The sequence below is a fragment of the Trachypithecus francoisi genome, unplaced genomic scaffold, assembly GCF_009764315.1.
Source record: "Trachypithecus francoisi isolate TF-2019V2 unplaced genomic scaffold, Tfra_2.0 Lachesis_group20, whole genome shotgun sequence".
NCBI classification, from domain to species: Eukaryota; Metazoa; Chordata; class Mammalia; order Primates; family Cercopithecidae; genus Trachypithecus; species Trachypithecus francoisi.
The window spans coordinates 56,456,805-56,481,986 of NW_022681466.1; the positions used below are offsets into that span (position 1 = coordinate 56,456,805).

The 25,182-nt window shown below is 43.2% G+C and overlaps 1 protein-coding gene and 1 long non-coding RNA gene across 9 annotated transcripts in view; both read left to right on the forward strand.

The window, feature by feature from the left end:
• GOSR1 (golgi SNAP receptor complex member 1) overlaps positions 1-4,800 on the forward strand; it is a 55,190-nt gene extending 50,390 nt beyond the window's left edge. For 5 of the 8 annotated variants that reach the window (XM_033184452.1, XM_033184453.1, XM_033184456.1 and 2 more), the window contains exon 9: positions 428-4,800. In XM_033184452.1, coding sequence (XP_033040343.1) covers positions 428-798 — 371 coding nt within the window. In that variant the 3' untranslated portion in view covers positions 799-4,800. The remainder of the gene's footprint in view (positions 1-427) is intronic. The other 3 variants (XM_033184459.1, XM_033184461.1, XM_033184458.1) reach the window with 2 other exon arrangements.
• Positions 4,801-7,605: 2,805 nt separating this feature from the next.
• LOC117067649 overlaps positions 7,606-25,182 on the forward strand; it is a 28,183-nt gene continuing 10,606 nt past the window's right edge. The window contains exons 1-2 of the long non-coding RNA XR_004430810.1: positions 7,606-8,329; positions 8,410-8,553. This is a non-coding gene — a long non-coding RNA (uncharacterized LOC117067649). The remainder of the gene's footprint in view (positions 8,330-8,409; positions 8,554-25,182) is intronic.

Below are 25,182 nucleotides of genomic sequence, written 5' to 3' on the forward strand. Positions count from 1 at the left end.
CCTGAATCCAAGGCGGGAAAGGATCAGGTATCTTCAAACTCTCAGGCAGAACTCCCCAGTCTCCTAAGAGAAGAAGAAAAAAGAGATAGAGAATGAAAATGAGGAAAGGGAGGGAAATGGACGGTGGTGGCAATGGGAGCTGGCTCTGCCTGTGCATCCTTGCCAGAGTTCCTCCATTCCTGGCCACGCTGGCTTCCACCCTGTCCTGCAGCCTGGCAGTAAGCCCTCAGTGCTTGGGAACTGTTATCATCCTTTTCTTCTCCGTCCCTCTCTATTATTATTCTTATTTGTGTTACACACAAGACTGGGAGATATGTATTGATTAGGGGCCTTGAGCCGCAGCACATTCCCAGTTTGGGCAAGTGCATCTGCTAAAGATTCCCTTGGTATGAGTTTCTTCCCCTATGCCTTTCATCACTGTTTCTAGACACCGCTGATCTCTATTTTTGTGATTCCTGCGACTTTTCACCGGAGAGGCTTCTTCAAAATATGACCTTAATAAAGATTTCCCAAAGATCGTTTTCCTGCTGTAAACAGCCTGATCCAGAGGATCAACCTGAGGAAGCGGCGGGACTCGCTCATCCTAGGGGGTGTTATTGGGATCTGTACCATCCTGTTGCTGCTCTATGCGTTTCATTGATGGGACATCTGCAGGGACTCTTGACAACCGCCACTTTCACGCCCTGGTCTGGAATAAGGAAACGTCTGAGGGAGAAATTGACTGTCTTGATAATTAGCCTGACCAGCAGGATGAATGCAAGGCTGACAGTGATGGACTCTGTGACATGGTCAGGTTGAGCTGAAGCCACAGTTTTTCTGTGCTGTCTTTTCTAACACATTTTTCTGTTTTTAATTAAAAAACACCAAAAAGGTTTTCAGTTGCTTTTGTCTCCTAGGAGGCAAGTAAACCAATCAAAAACAGAGTTTTCTGTGTTTCCGTGATAGTGTTGAAGCCTGATGACAAGCCAGGTCTTACAGCTGGGCTCTTTAGAAAACCAGGTTTCTACATCCAAAGACTGCTTTTCTTTTAGCCACCAGATTGGATTGTGAATAAAAGTAATTCTTGTCCTCTTATTTTACACTCATAATGAGAAATCGCAAGTTCTTTCTTGATAATCTGTGCTATAGATTTCTACTCTGTCTCCTCAACTCTGTTGATATTTAAGGAAAATTCTGTTTTTCATAGATTCTTTGAGATGCTGTTGGACCAACTTCAGCACGTTTGAGGTTGTCTGAAATGGAGAGCACTGTAAAACTGTCTTTTTTTTCTTTTAAATTACAAGTACAGTGGGGTTAATTGTATTGCTGGAAAAACATCAAGAATGACAGTCTCGTATTTAAGGCACCAGTCATTGTTTCCATTTTTTAAAAATTCTTCCCTTGGATTAATATTTTCTGCTGAAAAGAAGTGAAATCTCAGTTCCACTAGGATAAAAGAAACGAATCACCAGTGTCTGTCAGTGCCCCCACTGCTCCTCATCATACCAGCATTGACACTGGTAACTGAGGAAGGGGACTACTCAGTTTCTAATGTGATCTATTCAAAAAGCCACATATAAAAAGGCATGGAGGGCTCACTGTCCAGAGAATTCCATTTGTAAATGCTCCACAATGTATGGGCAAAAGTTTAAGGACTACTGCCTGGTGTACCAGGAGTCCCGTGTTCTGTGAAAATCTGTTCATTCCAAATCTGGTAAGCATTTCCAAACATCTAGAGAATGGTTTCACTGTTGAGGGTGCATGTGGCAGAATCTGTCTGTCTCTGCACCTGTCTTCTGTTACCATCCCTGGAGAGTGACAGATTTTAAACCAGCCACCAGAATTATTTTTGAGTTGACCATTTCTTAGTTTCTGTAAATTCATGACTTGTCTTAGTGAACTACAACCTGGTTTGTAGACTTCCAGCATCTACACTGCTGCTCTTCACCATTGGAATTCACTGTGGTATTTATAGTATTGGCTTCAGTCCGAGCCACAGGGAATAAAAGGGTATCAGCATGTAGCTCTCAGCTACATCATGGTATATAGATGCTGTTATTCAGGTGAACTTGCTCATGGGTGGACTAACACCTGGTTTGGTACAGAGACTGAGAAGTTTCTCATTCTGGTGTCAAAGTTTTGTTACATTATGGGTGTGAAGGGCATTTGATATATTTTTCTTAACTATGGGGTTTATTTTTCTAAATATGGGTTGATTGACTGTTCATCAATTCAGGGTACCCTTAAAAGAAAAGTTTTCCCATTGTGAACCTTAAAGGATCAGGGAAGTAAGTTCATTGATTAAATTCTCTGTTGGGAGAACAAAACTTTTCTCCCCTGACACTTTATTATCTTTGATTTTTTCAAAGGGCCTTGATTGGTGGTTGTGTCTCGGTTAGAATTTATGGGACTTTGCTATGTAGTTGGCATTTATAAAAGCTGAAGTATCATAAATAAAGTTATTTATTTAATTATACTACCAGTCTTTTTTACTGGTCTGATTCTTTGTTGTATTCATTAAAGCTGATTGTGTGAGAGTGAACTGGGACACAAGCTAGTCTAACTCACTGCAGCCAAGCAAACAAACCAGGTTGATGGCTGTGGGCCTTTCCATTAGGGTTTTGCTTATGTGAAGTAATGGAATTAAGTTGGTTGTTTTCTTTTTAAAAATAAACCGGTTCTTCCAAGGAAGTTAAAGGCTTGGTGTAGATGTTGGTGTCAGATAGGTCTGACTAACCTCCCCATGCAGCAGCCCATAGTGAGATGACCAAGGGCCACATGTAGACAGCTAGGCCAGTGCTTTTTCCTCTTAGGGTTTCTTTGCAGAAAGAAACCTCCAGCAAGGCAAGAGAGGTGTGTGTCCACAGGAAGGGGCTCCGTGTGGATCCCATGAAGGGATTTGAGCTCTTTTAGCTCCATGTCATTTAACTTTTTTGTTTAACTACCTTGGCTTTCTCTCCTTTTTTGCTGTCCTCCTGATCGACCAGTTGCCAGATTCGGAGGCTAACAGTTAGTTACTTGTTAATGCTAGTCTTAGCCAGGAGGTCAGAAGGAATTTTTTACTTCTGGATCCAAATGTTGCCTCTTAGGGGAAGTTATGCCCCCTCAACTATTGTCTTATTATAATGAATCTTTCCTTTTTGATCCTTTTAAGTAACCACTCAAAACTTTTCATCTCACTGAAAAAATATGAAAAACCATGACAATAGAGGCTGGGTGCAGTGACTCACGCATGTAATCTTAGCACTTTGGGAGGCCAAGACAGGCGGACCGTTTGAGGCCAGGAGTTTAAGACCAGCCTGGTCAACGTAGCAAGACTCTGTCTCTACAAAAAAAATTAAAAGATTAGCCTGGCATGATGGGGAGTGCCTTTGTCCTAGCTCACAACTACTGAGGCTGAGGCCAGAGGATCACTTGAGCCCAGGAGTTCAAGCCTTCGGTGAGCCATGATTGCACCACTGCACTCCAGCCTGGATGACAGAGTGAGACCCTGTTTCAAAAAAAAAAAAAAGAAAAGAAAAGAAGACATGGCAACGAAAAGGCAGGAAATTCCAAAAGATGTATTTCTGACATTTTGTTTTAATGTGTACTGGTGACTCTAGTAAAAATGTTCAATGAATTCACCACTCAAGTTCAAACTCAGATCCAAGTGGTTTAGCTCATCTATCCTGGCAATCTCTACATTCTTGTCAATTCTTATTAATGATGCTGGAGGACTCCCTGTAATCTGCATTGCTCACCTTTTGTTTCTCTCATTTTAGAAAGGGGCTTTCCTTCTCTATGATTCTCCTGTCTTTTTCTGTACTGCCTGGTACTCAGATCAGGCATGAAAGAAAATGGAGACAGGTGATGAGAGGAGATACCATGAGGGCAAAATCCTTATACCCGGAACCAAATAATACTTCAGCTCTTTCATACTGAGTGTGAATACATCTGAATAGTAAAAGATACTGAGCCTTTTTGATGCAGTGGCTCTTGGCCTCTATGGAATTCAGGCACCTTGGGTTTGCATTCCCACTATTAATTTTCTGTTTCAGTGTTAGTGATATCAACCTGATGAAAATTACTTTAAAGAACTGGACTAGCCTTTTGGTTTCTGATACCTCATTTGATCGTTTGTCAGGTACGATTTTTGGAAATGGATTGAGTTTTCTAACTTGGAAGATTTAAGTTGTTGGGGATAACTGGCCATGTCTAGTGTTACAGTGAATTTTATGGCAAATGTAACTAAAGAACAAATGGATTCTGCTCAGAAAGTTAGAATCATTGTGTTCCACTCTCCTGTTAGGTTAAGGGTTGTTTACCCTGGTCTCCAAAAAGATGCAGAACTTTTCATCACGGTCTTAATAAACTAATCTTGTTTCTTCCTTTATAAACCTGCATACTCTTAAGTTTTGTAGGCAAAAAGAAACTGAGGGAGGAGCAAGTAAATTTTCAGGAGTTTAGTGGATAAGAAGCCCAAAGCTGAACCATGCATGGTCTTGAGGGATCTTTCTCATTTTCTCTGTACCTGAGAGCTCACTTTAATATCAAAGTGTTTGCATCCATTCCCACCCTGTTAGCTCTTAAGGAGGAGGAAAATCAATTCCAACCAGACTTTCCTGTGATGGAAGATGTTTCCTCTTGAAAAAATGCCAATACAGATTTTAAAACCTATTATTTTCCAAATGCACTTTGTAAGTTTTTGCTTTTAAAATAGCTTCTTGGAACCAATTTTATTGTATTTGTACTTAATTTTTGTTCTCATCTAAATGTGCATTTTCTGACTGTATAGAAGAAGCTTTGGTATGTAATTTAATAATAAATTAGAAATCTAAATGATTGCATTTGTGGTTGTTTATATTGAAACAGTAACCATCAAGGTAGTTTGGGGATAGAGATTATGGTATCTTTGGTGTTGGTAAGTGTTTCTCATGATGTCCTGAAACCCAGGATGAAATAATACAGGTGCTGAAAAGCTGTCACGTGTCATTCAGAAACCATCATATGAACAGTCCACTAGTGTTTTAGCCCTAGAAGTGAAGGGGAATCTCTTATCAACATGAAACTTCAGGAGGCATGACGGGAATCTAAAATTGTAGAATTGGCTGGGTGCAGTGGCTCACACCTGTAATCCCAGCAGTTTGAGAGGCCGAGGCAGGAGGATTGCTTGAGACCAGGAGTTCAAGACCAGCCTGGGCAACATAGCAAAGACCTTGTCTCTACAAAAACTAAAATTAGCCATTCATGATGGTGTGCACCTATAGTCCCAGCTACTCGGGAGGCTGAGGTGGGAGGATCATGAGCCCAGGAGGTGAAGGCTGCAGTAAGCAATGATTGTGCCACTGTACTCCAGCCTGGGTGACAGAGACCCTGTCTCAAAAATAAATTAATTTTTTAAAAATAGTATACTGCTGGGCTTTAGTACATTAGTTGTGCAACCAGCACCACTGTCTAATTTTAGAACTTTGCAATTAATCCAGCCAGTGTGTCAATTCCTCCTCTATAAAATGGTGATAAGGATGGCTACCATAATTGTACCCTGATTATATTGTCAGGGTTATGTGAGGAAATGCTCATAAGCATCTCAGCAAGGCCAGGGGTGCAGGACTGACCTGACATAAGAGATATCCTTGGGTTTGTCCTAATAGTGAGAAAGCGGGCCTCTTTAGCCTCTTTCGTTCCCTCTTGCTGATGTGGGAGAGGAGAGAACATTCAAGAGGTGATCAGCAGACATCCTTAACTTTGATAAAGGCAACTAAGAGGGGAAATGTAAGTTAGGTTCTCTCTAGATAGACAGGTGGAACCCAGCAATCAGTTTAACCAGCCTCCAAGCGGCTCTGATGCACAGCAAAGGTGGAGAACCACTACTCTTGAGTGTCATGCTCTACAGGTACACACATTCTATTTAGTCATTCCATTCTAGACCGATTGCTTTTATTTTTAGTTGGGAACTGTTACAAATTGTGCTGCTCTGGACATTCTCAAACATGGGTTTGGGACACACATGTACACTTTTCTGTTGATTATACCTAGGAATAAGATTATTGGATTGTAGGTGATGCACATACTCAGTTTTAAGATACGTTGTCAAGACAGTTTTCCAAAGCAATTGTGCCAATGCCTGTGCCTACCAGTAATGTGTGAATATTCCATTTCCTTCACATCCTCAGCAACACTTAATGATGCCAGTCGAAATTTGCATTTCGCTGATGGCTAATGAGGTTGGGCATTTTTACATACTTACTAGCTATTAGGACATCTTTCTTTATGTAATATCCCTTCAGATGTTTGCATATTGATTAATCGGACTGTCTTTTTCCAGTTAATTTTTCCTTTGTTGGATAAATATGTTGCAAATATACCATCCCATTCTGTGACTTGTCGTTTACTTTCCTCTTTTTTTTTTTTTTTTTGAGACAGAGTCTCACTCTGTCGCCCAGGCTGGAGTACAGTGGTGTGATCTCGGCTCACTGCAACCTCCGCCTCCCGAATTCAAGCAATTTTTCCTGCTTCAGCCTCCCCAGTAGCTGGGATTACAGGCGTGTGCCACCTCGCCCAGCTAATTTTTTTTTGTATTTTCAGCAGAGATTGGTTTTCACCACGTTGGCCAGGCTGGTCTTGAACTCCTGACCTCAAATGATCCGCCTGCCTCAGCTTCCCAAAGTGTTGGGATTACAAGCGTGAGCCACTGCACCCAGCCATACTTTCTTTTTTCTTTTTTCTTTTTGAGATGGAGTCTTGCTGTGTCACCCAGGCTGGAGTGCAGTGGCATGATCTCAGCTTACTGCAACCTCCATCTCCTGGGTTCAAGCGATTCTGATGCCTCAGCCTCCCAAGTAGCTGGAATTACAGGTGCGGGCCACCACACCCGGCTGATTTTTGTATTTTTGGTAGAGATGGGATTTCACCATGTTGGTCAGGCTGGTCCCGCCCACCTCGGCTTTCCAAAGTGCTGGGATTACAGGCATGAGCCACCATGCCCGGCCTTGTTCTACTTTCTTAATGGTGGTTTTGATGAAGTTCTTAATTTTAAAGTAACTCAATTTATCCATTTTTTTCCTTCGTGGCTAGTGTTTTTATATCTTGTTAAGGAATCTGCCTGCCTCCAATGCCATGAAGATATTCTCCCAAGTTGTTGTTTTTTTTTTTTTTTTCTAGAAGCTGTATTATTTTGCTTTTCAATTTAGAACTATAAATATTCTGCAACTGATTGTATGATTTGAGGCAGGGGTCAAAATTCATTTTTCTATATGGATATGGAGTTGATCCAGCACCATTTGACAAGGTCATCCTTTCTTCACTGCACTGGAGCACCAGCTTTGTCATGAGTGAAGCAATTGTCTAGGTGGGAGTCTTTTTCTGGATGTTTCATTCTTTTCCATTGGTCTGTTTCTCTACCCTTGAGAAAATACCACTCTATCTTAATTACTGTTATTTTACAATAAGTCCTGATACCAGGTAGTACAGGTCCTGCGGGTTTGTTCTGTTTTCTCAAGGTTTTCTTGGCTATTCTTGGTCTTTTGCATTTTTATATAAATTACAGAATCACTTTGTCAGCTTCCAAGAAAAACTTGCCAGATTTTGATTGGTATTATACTAAATATGTAGATCAATTGGAGGAGAATGAACATCATTACAATATTGACTCTTTCGGTTCATGTCATGATATTTCCCTCCACTTATTTCAGTCCTGTTAATATTTCAGTACTTGGCGTAAACCCGGGAGGCGGAGCTTGCAGTGAGCTGAGATCTGGCCACTGCACTCCAGTCCGGGCGACAGAGCGAGACTCCGCCTCAAAAAAAAATAAATAAATAAAATAATATTTCAGTACTGCTCCACCTGTCTGCCCTCCAGGCTGGTGCTGGCCTCTGGGATGGACGAGCTTTGGGTACACTTGGAGAAAGAACTCCAGATGTCACCTCCTACCCTCCATGGTTCTTTCCTTGACTGTGGCAAGGAGAGGTGGTGAAGGGAAGAGACCAAATAGGAGTCAGAGGAAGGGAGGCTGCAGTAACCCACTGCACCTTGGTACAGGGTCCTGTGCTGGAGATGATTAAGTATGTAAGGAAAAAAACCACAAGGCTGGTTACAGTCATACTGGGTAGCAGACAATGGGATGTAAAGGAGAAAGAAGCTTGGACACTTTGGCAAGAGGAGAGCTTAGTATGCATGGATTGGACAGGACTGGTCCTAAAACTCCCTTCATCACAAAAAAGCCGCATGCCCCTGGAGAAGATTCCTCTCATTGGGCCTCTTTCCTCACCGTGAAATGAGAGGACTTGGACCTGATGCTCTGGATGCTTCCTTCAGCTCTGCCACTAGAACACTGGTACTGATGGAGGATGATGGCAAGAAGCTAGATTGAGTGTAAGTGTCTTGCCCTTTGCCCTGTCCCTCCAGGTATAGTCTTTGAACTCTAACCATCCATGCACTCTTCCTTTCCACAGAACAGGTCCCTGTTTCAGGCTGACTTCATCCTGCTGGATGGAATTCCAGCCAATGTGATCCAAAGAGGGAAGCAGTACCAGGCTGCAGCCCTCGTCATGGTGAAGATGGAGCCTTCTGGGAAGCTGCTACCCATGTTCATCCAGGTGAGGCTGGACCTCCCTGCCAACCCTTTGCTCTGTTCATTTTAACCTCTGCTCCCAGGGACCCAGCCTCCTGGCTTTTGGCTCCCAAAGCTACCCCCACTCGGGTCTACCTTGTGTTCAGTCACCCAGTAATTGATTGCTATCTTTTCCTGACCTTCCCCACCTGGAACTACCTTCTGAGAGTAATAACGACATCTCTTGGTTCTCATCCTGAGGCTACTCAACCTCTTTGTGACCTTTGAATCTACTGAATATTCTCTCTTAAACATGTTTTCTCCTTTTGGTTTTTATGATTTTTTTTCACTCCTATTGTTCACACAGTGAGTGGACAGGAATTGTCAGTTCTCATACATCCAGCTTCTCCTTCTCATTCTACTGTCCTGACTCAGACCCTCATGACATTTCTCCCAAAGCACTGTTAACCTTACTTGGCTTCCTTCTACCATTTTCTCCTGCACTTAACCTATCATTGCATTCACAGGGCACCACAGATAGTGAGAGGCCAGGTTGGAGGGGTCTTCATTCTTCCTACTACTTGGAAGGCAATAATCTTACATTAGCCATATGTTTCCCCCAGAACACCAGCATAGCGTCATCCATATCGGGGAGAGGTGAATAAATGCTTAATTCTTCCTCCTTCTGGCTGCAGCCTCCCAGCTTCAGCTCTCTCACCCCAATACTGTTCCTGCCCTCAGATCCTCTGCTTGCCTGGCTCCTGGCCAAATCCTGGATCTGAAACTCAGATTCCAACTGCACAAGCTCCCATACTATTTGCTGAACACTCATCTAGTAGCTGAAGTCATTGCTGTCGTCACCATAATGTGCCTCCCACGTTTGCACCCTGTCTTCAAGGTACAAGCTCCACCACTCTCCATGTCCCAAAGCAACAACCCAACAGCTGCCTAGTTTTTAAGAAATCTAAGGCACCTGGGACAGCATGTAAACAGAGCTGCTTGAAATTTCACAAACATCCATATGATATTGCAGCAAAGAATCTTCAGGGCAATTTGTAAATGGAGGCAAGAGGAGGAGACAGATAATTGAGCCAGGGCCTTCAGCCTTATGATTGTACTTTTAATGTCTAAATTAATTTAATGTAAACTAATTATAGACTCACAGGCAGTTGTTAGAAATACTAAAGAGATCCCATGTATCCCATTAAGTCAAGTCACTTAGCATTTATCCAGTACATGTTGTAGGGTGGTTCTCTGAAATTCCCTAGCAATGGGTCTCGAGTAGAGTAGGAAAACAAAAATAATCAGCAAAAGTGTTGCATCTGCACTGGGAGATTTATCATTTATCATGAAAGACAGGCAATACGTATGAGAAAAAAACAGAAAACAATATCTGTGATACGGTTTGGATGTTTGTCCCTCCAATTCTCTTGTTGAAGTGTAATCCCTAATGTTGGATGTGGGGCCTGGTGGAAGGTGTTTGGATCATGGCTTCATGCTGTCCTCCCAATAATGAGTGAGTTCTCACTCTGAGTTCACACAAGATCTGGTTGTTTTTTAAAAGAGTATAGCGCCTCCCCCTCTCTCTTGCTCCTGCTCTCCTGCTCCCTCTCTCCACGTGACATGCCTGCTCTGCTCCCCCTTCACCCTCCACCATGATTGAAAGTTTCCTGAAGCCTCACTAGAAGCTAAGCAGATGCCAACATGCTTCCTATACAGCCTGCAGAACTGTGAGCCACTTAAACCTCTTTTCTTAGTAAATTATCCAGTCTCAGATAATCCCTCGTAGTGATGCAGAACAAACTAACACAATCTGGAAACAGTTTGAGATGAAGAGAAATAGCTGTAATCACTATAGTATCTATGGAGAATGTTCCACCAGTAGTGGGGAGTCTTTAGGTAGAAGACCAAAGGGCAAGGCGAGCAGCCCAGCGGGTTTCTCATACCTGACCAAGGAGAGAGGTAGATAAAGACATTAGCATGGCAGTGACGGGTGGATGGAAGAGAAAAAGCAAATACGTGGTGATGGGGGAAGAGTAGCTGCAGCATGCCTGTGTCCAGTGGAATGGAGAACTTCTGTTGGAGATGTAAGCTCCTTATCACCTAGGAGCCTACAGGGGGCATGTTGTACTTCCCTAGAAATACTGACATTTTACAAAACAGTGAGTCTAGTATCTATTGCTAGGCAGAAAGCAGCGTAATAAAACTTGGGCTTGCTTAAACATGTTTTCAAAATCTTTATGACATTTTATATATAGAAAAAGGGAGCGAAATGATATAAGCTTATGAACCAGAGCAATTGTCAGAAACAGTAAAGTCAGGAGAGGGAGGCAGTTTGGGAGACAAAGATGAGGTGTTCTGTTTTAGATGCATGGAGTTTGAAGAGTTGGCAAGAGATGCAAGTGAGCGCCTGGCAGACAGGACAGCTGGATTGTGTTTCTGCTGCTGGTCACCACCTCCACCCCCAGATCTGGCTATTACTAGTTGTGGTCCCTCTGGGTCTGAGAGAACATAGATAAGACAGGCAGTAATATGGAATCTTAGATTTGATTGCCTTCATGCTGTCTTTGCCTCACCATCCGATGCCCGGGTTGAATAGGTTAAGGCCACCCTCACACCTCAGAATCCCCCTTCACTAGTTCAGCCCCCTGTACACCCATCTCCCCCACATAACAATTTCCTCCCATGGCAGACAGCTGAGTTGTTGTCAAGACACAGAGGAGGGCTAAGCCTGCAAATATAAAAGTTACCTGTGCAGGCTGTGGACTCAGACTGCTAGAGTCTCAGTCCTCAGTCCTTAACAGGTGTGTGTTTCAGGGTCCTCATCTCTGAATGGAGATAACAGAATTTACATTGTGAGATTGTTAAGGGATTAAACAACAGGACAGACAGCGTGACTCAGGATCAATTGGAGAGATGTGTGAATTCTTCCTATTACTATGTAGCAATTTGTTGTTATTGTTTATCCTTGGGTATGTTGTTATTATTTTTTATTTATTTATTTATTTTTACCTTCAGCCAGCTCACTCCATGTTGTTATTATTAGTTGCTTATCCTTGGATATCTACCCACCTCATCTAGACTTTGGGTTTTCTGTGACATTCACCATCTTTCCATGGAGTTTTCCAGGTTTAAGCCAATGTGAGCTGCTTTGATATCTTTGCCTCAAGAGTATTCTTTGGGCCAGTCCTGTGTGTCTGGCATTAAAGACCTTAGATAGATGCCAGCAGCATAAACCCTGCATATGAACCAGTTGAAAATGAAGATAAAATAGTTCTTTTTTTGTATTTTTAGAGACAGGGTATTGCTCTGTCACCTAGGCTGGAGTGCAGTGGCACAATCACAGCTCACTGCAGCTTCAATTTCCTGGGCTCAAGGGATCCTCCTGCCTCAGTCTCCTGAGTAGCTTAGTCTATAGGCATACACCACTACACCTGTGTACCTGGCTAATTTTTAACTTTAATTAGGGACAGAGGTTTGCTGTATTGCCTAGGCTGGTCTCGAACTTCTGGCCTCAAGTGATCCTCTGCCTCGGCCTCCCAAAGTACTGGGATTATAGGTGTGAGCCACCATGTTTGGCCCCAAATAGGTTAGGAATAAAAGAAATGAATGTGAGAATCAGTGACCCCTTTTTTAAGGGTCAAAGAAAAGCAGGAAAGAGGAAACTTAATAGTATCTAACTGGGGCCAGGGAAGATTTGGTGAGAATAGCTTGGCTTTGCTCCACGAATTCTGACTGAAGGCACCATACTCAACACCACTTCAATATAAACAATAAGAGTGGGATGATCAGAGATTGGAGGAACAGCTTTGAAAATAAGCAGAGGCTAGTTTAAGCTATAAGGGTGTGAATGATAGAGGAGGTATAAAAAAAATCAAAAGTTAAGGGGCTGATTCTTAAAGGGCACCTGTACTCAAGGTGGAAATAATAGAGGTAATGATGACAGCTGCTATTTGAGAACTTGTGTACCTGAAGCACTGTGCTAAAAATGCTCTCTGTACATCACGGACATAAACATCACCACAGTGCCTGAAATAAGAGACCTGGTTATCACCTCCCACTGACAGATAAGGAGATCAACATTCAGAGAGTTTATTACATTGCCAATATCAAAGCTAGAGGTGAGCATGGACTCAAATCCAGGTCAGTCTGACTCCAGAGCACAACGCATAGGGAAGTCGAAGAGCGCGAGCGAGCGGGAGCGTGAGTGTCAGGGCATCTGGAGACCAGCCTGTCAAGGCAGCAGCAGTGAGGAAAGCATCGAGAGGAGAAGACTCCATGCTATGTGGCGGGCCCTACCAGGAAAGAGCCAAGCATGGTCTCCACCAACCACCCCTCCAATTTCCTCCTTGCCAGCTCCTGATCCCCTGTATCTACTACGTCATGGAAATCAACACCTGGACCTGACCCCAACATATCTCAGAAGGTGGAATATTTGCTAAGATAAGAAGGGAATGGGGCACGAGGCCACCTAATCATCCAACAATCTCTGTCCTGCCAGCTTCAAGATCTCCCAGACCAACCTGTGTGAATGTCCTGAACCTTAAGCCCCTGAGCCCTATCCCTTTTATAGCCATGACTTTAAATATGAAAACCCCATCTGTGAACCCCCTTTATAGTATGTCCTCATTCTCCAGCTGTGCTTCCATCCCTCAAGACCTGTCATCTCTCTTGTCCCAGGCAGTGAGCACAGGTGGAGGGGGCCATGTGCAGTTGTTCCATCGGGCAGCGGCTCAGCTGACCTGCTGCTCCCTCTGTTGTCCTGATGACCTGGCTGCCCGTGGCCTGCTGGGACTCCCACGTGCTCTCCATGATCATGATGCTTTAGGCCCTGGGAGGTTATTGCCCGGTGGGTGAGGGGGAGCTGAGAAGTGGGGCATGGTGGGGAGGAGGGGAGCTCTGGCCTGAGGCCAGCATGGGGCAAAAAGCAAAGTGAAAATGAGAAGGTCCAGACAGGAGGAGCAGAGAACTCAATCATGGGGAGAGAGACGAGGAAGAGTGAGGACACAGTGGGTGGTTCTGAAAATGAGGAGACTGGGATGGGGCAGAGAGAGGAGGTGAGGGGAGCTGTTGGGGGAGACAGAGGTCTGGGACAAAACAGGATTTTGTGAGGAAGCATGGCAGCAACTGTGGGAATTCCTGGAACTAAGGACCTACATCTCCTTCCGTGAGACACTAATGTGTTTAGAGGGTTGGGGATGTCCTGAAGGCACGTCTTGTGAGGTCTCTCCAGATACACTGAAAGCATTAGGCAGATGTCACAGAAAGAGGAGGACAGGTCAGAAGCCGGGCCTCCTGCTCTCTGAGGCTCAGGCGCCTTCTCTCCTGGGCAGGTGTGTGGAGATTGTCCACCTCTTCTACCAAAGGGATGATATGGTGAGGGTGGACCCTGAGCTGCAGACCTGGTATCAGGAGATCATGGAGGTGGGGCTGTGCCAGGCCCAGGACTGAGGTAACATCTGTCTCAGAGACTGGAGCTCCTAGGAGACTCTGCCAGGGACCCTTCCCAGTGCTGCCCTTCTGGGGACAGGACCCCAGCCTCTCATCACACCCCCCTCTCTCCACCCAGGAAAGCATCTGCATCCCATTCCCACCTCCCCAGACTCAGGACAGTTCTAGAGACCTGAGGACTGTCCTCCTCGGAGACCCTGGCCATCAACCCCTACCCCCACCCCACCCCAGTCACAGATGCCCCTGAGCTGAGCTGCCGTATCCTTGGGCCCAACAAGGCTGGAGCCACAGCCATGAGAGGTTCTGCCAGTCCCTGCTGGGCTCATGTTCTCACTTCACGTTTGCTTTTTACCTAAGGATGCAAAACAGGGAGATTTTCCCTTCCAAAGCCCAGAGTGACCCACCTTGGCTTTCCCTCCCTTCGCCTCCTGCCTGCTACTGTCCAGCACACACGAAGGGCCCAGGCCTGCTGCACCCCCACGGCAGTGCAGGGCCAGCTGTATATGCTTTGGCTTCAACCTGAACTCAATGCCCTGACGCTTGGGTCAGTTCCTTTGGGTCAGCCCCTTCCCTAGGATCTAGTTGCTACCTTTTGTCCCTGCCCACTGCATTTTTATTGATGCAGAAGAACTAGTCTTTCTTGTGCCCTTCCCAGGTTCATTTTCCTCTCTCTTGCACACATGGGCCAGCCAGGATTGTTTCAAGTCATCCTTCAGCTCCTCTCCATCCTTCAGAGCAACACCTTGAGTCCCACCCTTTGCCTCTGTGGAAAAATGCAAACACCCACTGGCCAGGCCCTGGGGATACCCATATCAATAAACTAACCTCCTGCCTTAAAGGGGAGTCTTGCCCTGGAGGACCTGGGGCTACACCACCCTACCTATCCCACCCCACCCTTTGGGTCCTTCAAGAACCAAACTTTCCCCAGATTTTATTTTATTATTTTTATTTATTTTTGAGATGGAGTCTTGCTCTGTTGCCCAGGCTAGAGTGCCATGGCGTGATCTTGGTTCACTACAACCTCCACCACCCTGGTTAAAGCGATTCTTCTGCCTCAGCCTTCCGAGTAGCTGGGATTACAGGCATCCGCCTGTAATTTTTATATTTTTAGTAGAGATGGGGTTTCACCATCTTGGCCAGGCTGGTCTGGAACTCCTGACCTCGTGATCCACCCGCCTTGGCCTCCCAAGTGCTGGAAGTTACAGGCATGTGCCACTGCGCCCAGCCACTTTCTCGAGTTTTCTAGGTTCTTTCTTTTAGGCAACCCATGCCCCAAAAGAACATTATTTCTCTCCTTGGCTCTCATCTCCCCATGAAATAGCCACATTAGAGAATGTACAATACATATTTACATATAAGCTTTAACCTCTCATTCCTCATTTCTCTTGTACCATATTTAATACTCTTTTTACCTCACCATTCTCTCATCACCTGAGGAAAAAGCAGTGTGCTAATTTTCTTGAAATTTAACTTTCATTTTAAGTTCAGGGGTACATGTGCAGGTTTGTTATATAGGTAAACTTTTGTCACAGGGGTTTGTTGTACAGATGATTTTGTCACCCAGGTATTAAGCCTAGTGCCCATTAGTTATTTTTCCTGATCCTCTCCCTCCTCCCACCCTCCGCCTTCCTGTGGGTCCCAGTGCCTGTTGTTCCCCTCTGTGTGTCCATGTGTTCTTGTCATTTAGCTCCCACTTTTAAGTATTTGTTTCTTTTGTTTCTGCATTAGTTTGCTAAGGATTGTGGCCTCCATCTCCACTCATGTTCCTGCAAAGGACATGATCTTGTTCTTTTTTATGGCTGCATAGTAGTCCATGGTGTATCTGTACCACATTTTCTTTATTTGGTCTACCATTGATAGGCATTTAGGATGATTCCCTGTCTTTGCTATTGTGAATAGAGCTGCAGTGAACATAGGCACGCATGTGTCTTTGTGATGGAAAGATTTATATTCCTTTGGGTATATACCCAGCAATGGGGTTGCTGGGTCAAATGGTATTTCTTTTGTTAGGTCTTTGAGGAACTGCTGCACTGTCTTCCACAGTGGTTGAACTGATTTACACTCCCACCAACAGTATATAAGCTTTCTTTTTTTCTCCACAACCTTGCCACCATCTGTTATTTTTTGACTTTTTAATAATAGCCATTCTGACTGGTGTGAGATGGTATCTCATTGTAGTTTCGATTTGCATTACTCTAATGATCATTGATGTTGAGCTTTTTTTCATATGATTGTTGGCTGCATGTTTTGTCTTATTTTGAAAAGTGTCTATTCATGTCCTTTGCCCACTTTTTAATGGGGTTGCTTTTTGCTTATAAATTTAAGTTCCTTGTAGATGCTAAGCATTAGATCTTTGTCAGATACGTAGTTTGCAAAAATTTTCTCCCATTCTGTAGGTTGTCTGTTCACTCTATTAATAGTTTCTTTTGCCGTGCAGAGGCTCTTTAGTTTAATTAGATCCTGTTTGTCAGTTTTTGCTTTTGTTGCAGTTGCTTTGGTGTCTTCATCATGAAATCTTTGCCCATTCCTATGTCCAGAATGGTATTGCCTTGGTTCTTCCAGGGTTGTTATAGTTTGGGATTTTACATTTAAGTCTTTATTTTGTCTTGAGTAAATTTTTGTATATGGTGTAAGGAAGAGATCAGTTTCAATCTTCTGCCTATGGCTGACAAGTTATCCCAGCATCAGCCAAGTGGTTTTTTCATCCCTGCTATATTCAGTCCAAATTTATTTAACCGTGGAACAATTGTTTTTATTTTATTGTAATATTTTACCAAACAAATACTGTCATTTAAAAGGAGCATTTAACAGAGCGTGCATGTCAGACTTATTTGAGGAAATTTGAAAGCAAATACATATATACGTCTCTCAGCTTCCATTGATGGGGATAGAAGAAGGAAGTAAACGATATCAACGACACTTAGAAAGTATCTGTGAAACCAGCAATTCCAATGAAATCTAGGTAACAGTAATGGCACAGTCCTGACACATGAATTACAAAATTGCATGGGATTTCAAATGATAGCACTTAGGTGATGATCCTTTAAATGAAAAATTGCTACCCAATTTTACTATATTTTACTCAGATTTCTTTCCTTTGTGTCTATCATCTAAAATACAAACCAATATAAGCCACTACAATATACATATGATTAATAAGGTAGACCTTCCAGTCTATAACGGCAAGGATCAGTGTTTTGAATAGTAAAGAGCAAAGTGGCTAATATTTCTCACTTATCACTTGAGGGGTCTTGGTTCATGCGGGTTCTACAGGACTTATCTTTCTCTACATTGTTCATTTTCAACTAGGAATGAGTGTCGTTTATTGAGATTTAAAATTTTTCTTTTAAGGACTAGGATGGTCCTCTTTTTGACTAAGTGACCTTGAGCAAGCTATTTAATCTCTGAGTTCTGGTTTCCTTATCTCTAAAATAGCTTTAATACATGCCCCCACCACACACACACATTCAGATTTTTGAGACCAAACAAATAATGAACGTGACATTGTTGAAGTGTGGGTAGTACAGTCGGCGTAAGATGATTGCTATCATATGCCCCACTCTACAAAAACTACCTCCCCAGTACACATGTGGAACAGCAGAGCCCAGGCCCTGCCACGTGATGGAAGTCATTAAATTCTCTGAGGCAAATCTCACACGTAAATTGAGTGGAATGGAATAGCTGATTTCCAATTTCCTTACTGTCTTTGACATGAGTCTAGGACCTCTCTATTTCTCTACATTATAATCCAGATACCTAAAACCACTGCCTAAAACCTCCTGGGAATAGGAGGCATGCTTCTATATTCTTTTTTTTTTGAAAATTTATTATACTTTATGTTTTGTTCCAGGGTACATGTGCACAACGTGCAGGTTTGTTACATAGGTATACATGTGCCATGTTGGTGTGCTGCACCCATTAACTCATCATTTACATTAGGTATATCTCCTAATGCTATCCCTCCCCATCCCTGCACCCACAACAGGCCCCAGTGTGTGATGTTCCACTTCCTGTGTCCAAATGCTCTCATCGTTCAATTCCCATCTATGAGTGAGAACATGCGGTGTTTGGATTTCTGTTCTTGTGATAGTTTGCTGAGAATGATGGTTTCCAGCTGCATCTGTGTCCCTACAAAGGACATGAGCTCATCCTTTTTTATGGCTGCATAGTATTCCATGGTGTATATGTGCCACATTTTCTTTTCTTTTTTTTTTTTTTTTTTTTGAGACGGAGTCTCGCTCTGTAGCCCGGGCTGGAGTGCAGTGGCCGGATTTCAGCTCACTGCAAGCTCTGCCTCCCGGGTTTACGCCATTCTCCTGCCTCAGTCTCCGGAGTAGCTGGGACTACAAGCGCCCGCCACCTCGCCCGGCTAGATTTTTGTATATTTTTAGTAGAGATGGGGTTTCACCGTGTTAGCCAGGATGGTCTCGATCTCCTGACCTCGTGATCCGCCCGTCTCGGCCTCCCAAAGTGCTGGGATTACAGGCTTGAGCCACCGCGCCCCGCCCCACATTTTCTTAATCCAGTCTGTCATTGATGGACATTTGGGTTGGTTCCATGTCTTTGCTATTGTGAATAGTGCTTCAATAAACATACGTGTGCATGTGTCTTTATAGCAGCATGATTTATAATCCTTTGGGTATATACCCAGTAGTGGGATGGCTGGGTCAAATGGTATTTCTAGTTCTAAATCCTTGAGGAATTGCCACACTGTCTTCCACAATAGTTGAACTAGTTCACAGTCACACCAACAGTGTAAAAGTGTTCTATTTCTCCACATCCTCTCCAGCGCCTGTTGTTCACTGACTTTTTAATGATTGCCATTCTAACTGGTGTGAGATGGTATCTCATTGTGGTTTTGGTTTGCATTTCTCTGATGGTCAGTGATGATGAGCATTTTTTCATGTGTCTGTTGGCTGCATAAATGTCTTCTTTTGAGAAGTGTCTGTTCATATCCTTTGCCCACTTTTTGATGGGGTTATTTTTCTTGTAAATTTGTTTGAGTTCTTTGTAGGTTCTGGATATTAGCCCTTTGTCAGATGCATAGATTGCAAAAATTTTCTCCCATTCTGTAGGTTGCCTGTTCACTCTGATGGTAGTTTCTTTTGCTGTGCAGAAGCTCTTTAGTTTAATTAGGTCCCATTTGTCCGTTTTGGCTTTTGTTGCCATTGCTTTTGGTGTTTTAGACATGAAGTCCTGGCCCATGCCTATGGCCTGAATGGTATTGCCTAGGTTTTCTTCTAGGGTTTTTATGGTTTTAGGTCTAACATTAGTCTCTAATCCATCTTGAATTAATTTTTGTATAAGGTGTAAGGAAGGGTTCCAGTTTCAGCTTTCTACTTATGGCTAGCCAGTTTTCCCAACACTACTTATTAAATAGGGAATCCTTTCCCCATTTCTTGATTTTGTCAGGTTTGTCAAAGATCATATGGTTGTAGATGTGTGGTATTATTTCTGAGGACTCTGTTCTGTTCCATTGGTCTATATCTCTGTTTTGGTACCAGTACCATGCTGTTTTGGTTACTGTAGCCTTGTAGTATAGTTTGAAGTCAGGTAGCGTGGTGCCTCCAGCTTTGTTCTTTTGACTTAGGATTGACTTGGAAATGCAGGCTCTTTTTTGATTCCATATGAACTTTAGTTTTCTCCAATTCTGTGAAGAAAGTCATTGGTAGCTTAACGGGGATGGCATTGAATCTATAAATGACCTTAGGCAGTATGGCCATTTTCACAATATTGATTCTTCCTGTCCATGAGCATGGAATGTTCCTCCATTTGTTTGTGTCCTCTTTTATTTCCTTGAGCAGTGGTTTGTAGTTCTCCTTGAAGAGGTCCTTCACATCCCTTGTAAGTTGGATTCCTAGGTATTTTATTCTCTTTGAAGCAATTGTGAATGGGAGTTCACTCATGATTTGGCTCTCTGTTTGTCTGTTATTGGTGTATAAGAATGCTTGTGATTTTTGCACATTGATTTTGTATCCTGAGACTTTGCTGAAGTTGCTTATCAGCTTAAGGAGCTTTTGGGCTGAGACGATGGGGTTTTCTAAATATACCATCATGTCATCTGCAAATAGGGACAATTTGACTTCCTCTTTTCCTAATTGAATACCCTGTCTTGTGCCAGTTTTCAAAGGGAATGCTTCCAGTTTTTGTCCATTCAGTATGATATTGGCTGTGGGTTTGTCATAAATAGCTCTTATTATTTTCAGATACGTTCCATCAATACCGAATTTATTGAGAGTTTTTAGCATGAAGGGCTGTTGAATTTTGTCAAAGGCCTTTTCTGCATCTGTTGAGATAATCATGTGGTTTTTGTCTTTGGTTCTATTTATATGCTGGATTACATTTACTGATTTGTGTATATTGAACCAGCCTTGCATCCCAGGGATGAAGCCTACTTGATCATGGTGGATAAGCTTTTTGATGTGCTGCTGAATTGTTTGCCGGTATTTTATTGAGGATTTTTGCATCGATGTTCATTGGGGATATTGGTCTAAAATTCTCTTTTTTTTGTGGTGTGTCTGCCAGGCTTTAGTATCAGGATGATGTTGTCCTCAAAATGAGGTAGGGAGGATTCCTTCTTTTTCTATTGATTGTAGTAGTTTCAGGAGGAATGGTACCAGCTCCTCCTTGTACCTTTGGTAGAATTCGACTGTGGATCCATCTAGTCCTGGACTTTTTTTGGTTGGTAGGCTATTTATTATTGCCTCAATTTCAGAGCCTGTTATTGGTCTATTCAGGTGTTCAACTTCTTCATAGTTTAGTCTTGGGAGAGTGTATGTGTCCAGGAATTTATCCAATTCTTCTAGGTTTTCTGGTGTATTTGTGTAGAGGTGTTTATAGTATTCTCTCATGGTAGTTTGTATTTGTGTGGGGTTGGTAGTGATGTCCCCTTTATCATTTTTTATTGCGTCTATTTGATTCTTCTCTCTTTTCTTCTTTATTAGTCTTGCTAGCAGTCTGTCAATTTTGTTGATCTTTTCAAAAAACCAACTCCTGGATTAATTGATTTTTTGAAGGGTTTTTTGTATCTCTATCTCCTTCAGTTCTGCTCTGATCTTAGTTATTTCTTGCCTTCTGCTAGCTTTTGAATGTGTTTGCTCTTGTTTCTCTTGTTCTTTTAATTGTGATGTTAGTGTGTCAGATTTAGATCTTCCCTACTTTCTCTTGTGGGCATTTAGTGCTATAAACTTCCCTTTACACACTGCTTTAAATGTGTCCCAGAGATTCTGGTATGTTGTGTCTTTGTTCTCATTGGTTTCAAAGACCATCTTTATTTCTGCCTTCATTTTGTTATGTGCCCAGTAGTCAGTCAGGAGGAGGTTCTTCAGTTTCCATGTATTTGTGTGGTTTTGATTCAGTTTCTGAATCCTCAGTTCTAGTTTGATTGCACTGTGGTCTGAGAGACAGTTTGTTATAATTTCTGTTCTTTTACATTTGCTGAGGAATGCTTTACTTCCAACTATGTGGTCAATTTTGGAATAAGTGAGATGTGGTGCTGAGAAGAATGTATATTCTGCTGTTTTGGAGTGGAGAGCTCTGTAGATATCTGTTAGGTCTGGTTGGTGCAGAGCTGAGTTCAATTCCTGGATATCCTTGTTAACTTTCTGTCTCGTTGATCTGTCTAATGTTGATATTGGGATGTTAAAGTCACCCATTATTATTGTGTGGGAGTCTAAGTCTCTTTTTAGTCTCTAAGGACTTGCTTTATGAATCTGACTGCTCCTGTATTGGGTGGATATATATTTAGGATAGTTAACTCTTCTTGTTGAATTGATCCCTTTACCATTATGTCATGGCCTTCTTTGTCTCTTTTGATCTTTGTTGGTTTAAAGTCTGTTTTATCAGAGACTAGGATTGCAACCCCTGCTTTTTTTTGTTTTCCATTTGCTTGGTAGATCTTCCTCATTCTTTTTATTTTGAGCCTATGTGTGTCTCTGCACATGAGATGGGTCTCCTGAATACAGCACACTGATGGGTCTTGACTCTTTATCCAATTTGCCAGTCTGTGTCTTTTTTTTTTTTTTTTTTTTTTGAGAAGGAGTCTTGCTCTGTCGCCCAGGCTGGAGTGCAGTGGCGCGATCTCGGCTCACTGCAAGCTCTGCCTCCCAGGTTCACGCCATTCTCCTGGCTCAGCCTCTGGAGTAGCTGGGACTACAGGCGCCCGCCACCACACCCAGCTAATTTTTTGTATTTTTTTAGTAGAGATGGGGTTTCACTGTGTTAGCCAGGATGGTGTCGATCTCCTGACCTCATGATCTGCCCATCTCAGCCTCCCAAAGTGCTGGGATTACAGGCTTGAGCCACTGTGCCCGGCCAGTCTGTGTCTTTTAATTGGAGCATTTAGCCCATTTACATTTAAGGTTAATATTGTTATGTGTGAACTTGATCCTGTCATTATGATGTTAGCTGATTATTTTGCTCGTTAGTGGATGCAGTTTCTTCCTAACATCAATGGTCTTTACATTTTGGCATGGTTTGCAGTGGCTGGTACCAGTTGTTCCTTTCCATGTTTAGTGCTTCCTTCAGGAGCTCTTTCAGGGCCGGCCTGGTGGTGACAAAATCTCTCAGCATTTACTTGTCTGTAAAGGATTTTATTTGTCCTTCACTTATGAAACTTAGTTTGGCTGGATATGAAATTCTGGGTTGAAAATTCTTTTTTTTAAGAATGTTGAATATTGGCCCCCACTGTCTTCTGGCTTATAGAGTTTCTGCCGAGAGATCTGCTGTAGGTCTGATGGGCTTCTCTTTGTGGATAATCCGACCTTTCTGTCTGGCTGCCCTTAACACTTTTTTCCTTCATTTCAACTTTGGTGAATCTGACAATTATGTGTCTTGGAGTTTCTCTTCTCAAGGAGTATCTTTGTGGTGTTCTCTGTATTTCCTGAATTTGAATGTTGGCCTGCCTTGCCAGGTTGGGGAAGTTTTCCTGGATAATATCCTGAAGAGTGTTTTCCAACTTGGTTCCATTCTCCCTGTCACTTTCAGGTATACCAATCAGACGCAGATTTGGTGTTTTCACATAATCCCATATTTCTTGGAGGCTTTGTTCATTTCTTTTTACTCTTTTTTCTCTAAACTTCTCTTCTTGCTTCATTTCATTCATTTGATCTTCAATCACTGATACCCTTTCTTCCAGTTGATCAAATCGGTTACTGAAGCTTGTGCATTTGTCACGTAGTTCTCGTGCCATGGTTTTCAGCTCTATCAGGTCATTTAAGGACTTCTCTACATTGGTTATTCTAGTTAGCCATTCGTCTAATCTTTTTTCAAAGTTTTTAGCTTCTTTACAATGGGTTCGAACTTCCTGCTTTAGCTCGGAGCAGTTTGATAGTCTGAAGACTTCTTCTCTCAACTCGTCAAAGTCATTCTCCATCCAGCTTTGTTCCTTTGCTGGTGAAAAGCTGCGTTCCTTTGGAGGGGTAGAGGTGCTCTGATTTTTAGAATTTTCAGCTTTTCTGCTCTGTTTTTTCCCCATCTTTGTGGTTTTATCTGTCTTTGGTCTTTGATGATGGTGACCTACAGATGGATTTTTGGTGTGGATGTCCTTTCTGTTTGTTAGTTTTCCTTCTAACAATCAGGACCCTCAGCTGCAGGTCTGTTGGAGTTTGCTTGAGGTCCACTCCAGACCCTGTTTGCCTGGGTATCAGCAGTAGAGGCTGCAGAAGAGTGAATATTGCTAAGCAGCAAATGTTGCTGCCTGATCGGTCCTCTGGAAACTTCGTCTTAGAGGGATACCCGGCCGTGTGAGGTGTGAGGTGTCAGTCTGCCCCTAGTGAGGGTGTCTCCCAGTTAGGCTACTCTGGGGTCAGGGACCCACTTGAGCAGAGAGTCTGTCCGTTCTCAGATCTCAAACTCCGTGCTGGGAGAACGACTCCTTTCTTCAAAGCTGTCAGACAGGGACATTTAAATCTGCAGAGGTTTCTGCTGCCTTTTGTTTGGCTATGTCCTGCCCCCAGAGGTGGAGTCTACAGAGGCAGGCAGGCCTCCTTGAGCTGTGGTGGGCTCCACCCAGTTCTAGCTTTGCAGCCGTTTTGTTTACCTACTCAAGCCTCAGCAATGGCAGGCACCCCTCCCCCAACCTCGCTACCACCTTGCAGTTTGATTTCACACTGCTGTGCTAGCAATGAGGGAGGCTCCGTGGGTGTGGGACCTTCTGAGCCAGGCATGGGATATAATCTCTTGGTGTGCCATTTCCTAAGACCCTTGGTAAAGCACAGTATTAGGATGGGAGTGACCCGATTTTCAAGGTGTTGTGTGTCATGGTTTCCCTTGTCTAGGAAAGGGAATTCCCTTCCCCCTTGTGCTTCCCAAGTGAGGCAATGCCTCACCCCACTTTGGCTCTCGCTCAGTGGGTTGCACCCGCTGTCGTGCACCCACTATCTGACACGCGCCAGTGAGATGAACCCGGTACCTCAGTTGGAAAGGCAGAAATCACCCGCCTTCTGTGTCACTCACGCTGGTAGCTGGAGGCTGGAGCTGTTCCTATTCGGCCATCTTGGAACCGCCCTTGCTTATGTGTTCTTAATTACTTTGGGTGTCAGAGACGGATTTTTTTTTTTTTTTTTTTTTTTTTGAGACAGAGTCTGGCTCTGTCACCCAGGCTGGAGTGCGGTGGCCGGATCTGAGCTCACTGCAAGCTCTGCCTCCCGGGTTTATGCCATTCTCCTGCCTCCGCCTCCCAAGTAGCTGGGACTACAGGCGCCCGCCTCGTCGCCCGGCTAGTTTTTTGTATTCTTTAGTAGAGACGGGGTTTCACCGTATTAGCCAGGGTGGTCTCGATCTCCTGACCTTGTGATCCGCCCGTCTCGGCCTCCCAAAGTGCTGGGATTACAGGCTTGAGCCACCGCACCCGGCCTTCTCCTAGTCTTTTGGATCCAATGGTAACCACTGTCCTGATTTCTAACAGTGTAGGTTACTTTTTAATTTCACATAAATGCAAATAAAAGCACTTACTCACCTGTGCCTGATTTCATTTTCTAAGCAATATGTTTAAGATTTACCTACATTGTTGCAGATAGTTCTTCATTTTCATTTTGTAAAGTATCCCATTATGTAAATATGGCACAATTTATTTTTTTTTTCTGCTATTGATGGACATTTAGGTTGTTTCCAGCTGGAGGCTAACAATGTCAGTGCAGCTATGAACATTGTTGTATGTGCATTTCTGTTGGGTATATACTTAGAAGTGGAATTGGTAGATCATAGATTATGTGCATATACACTG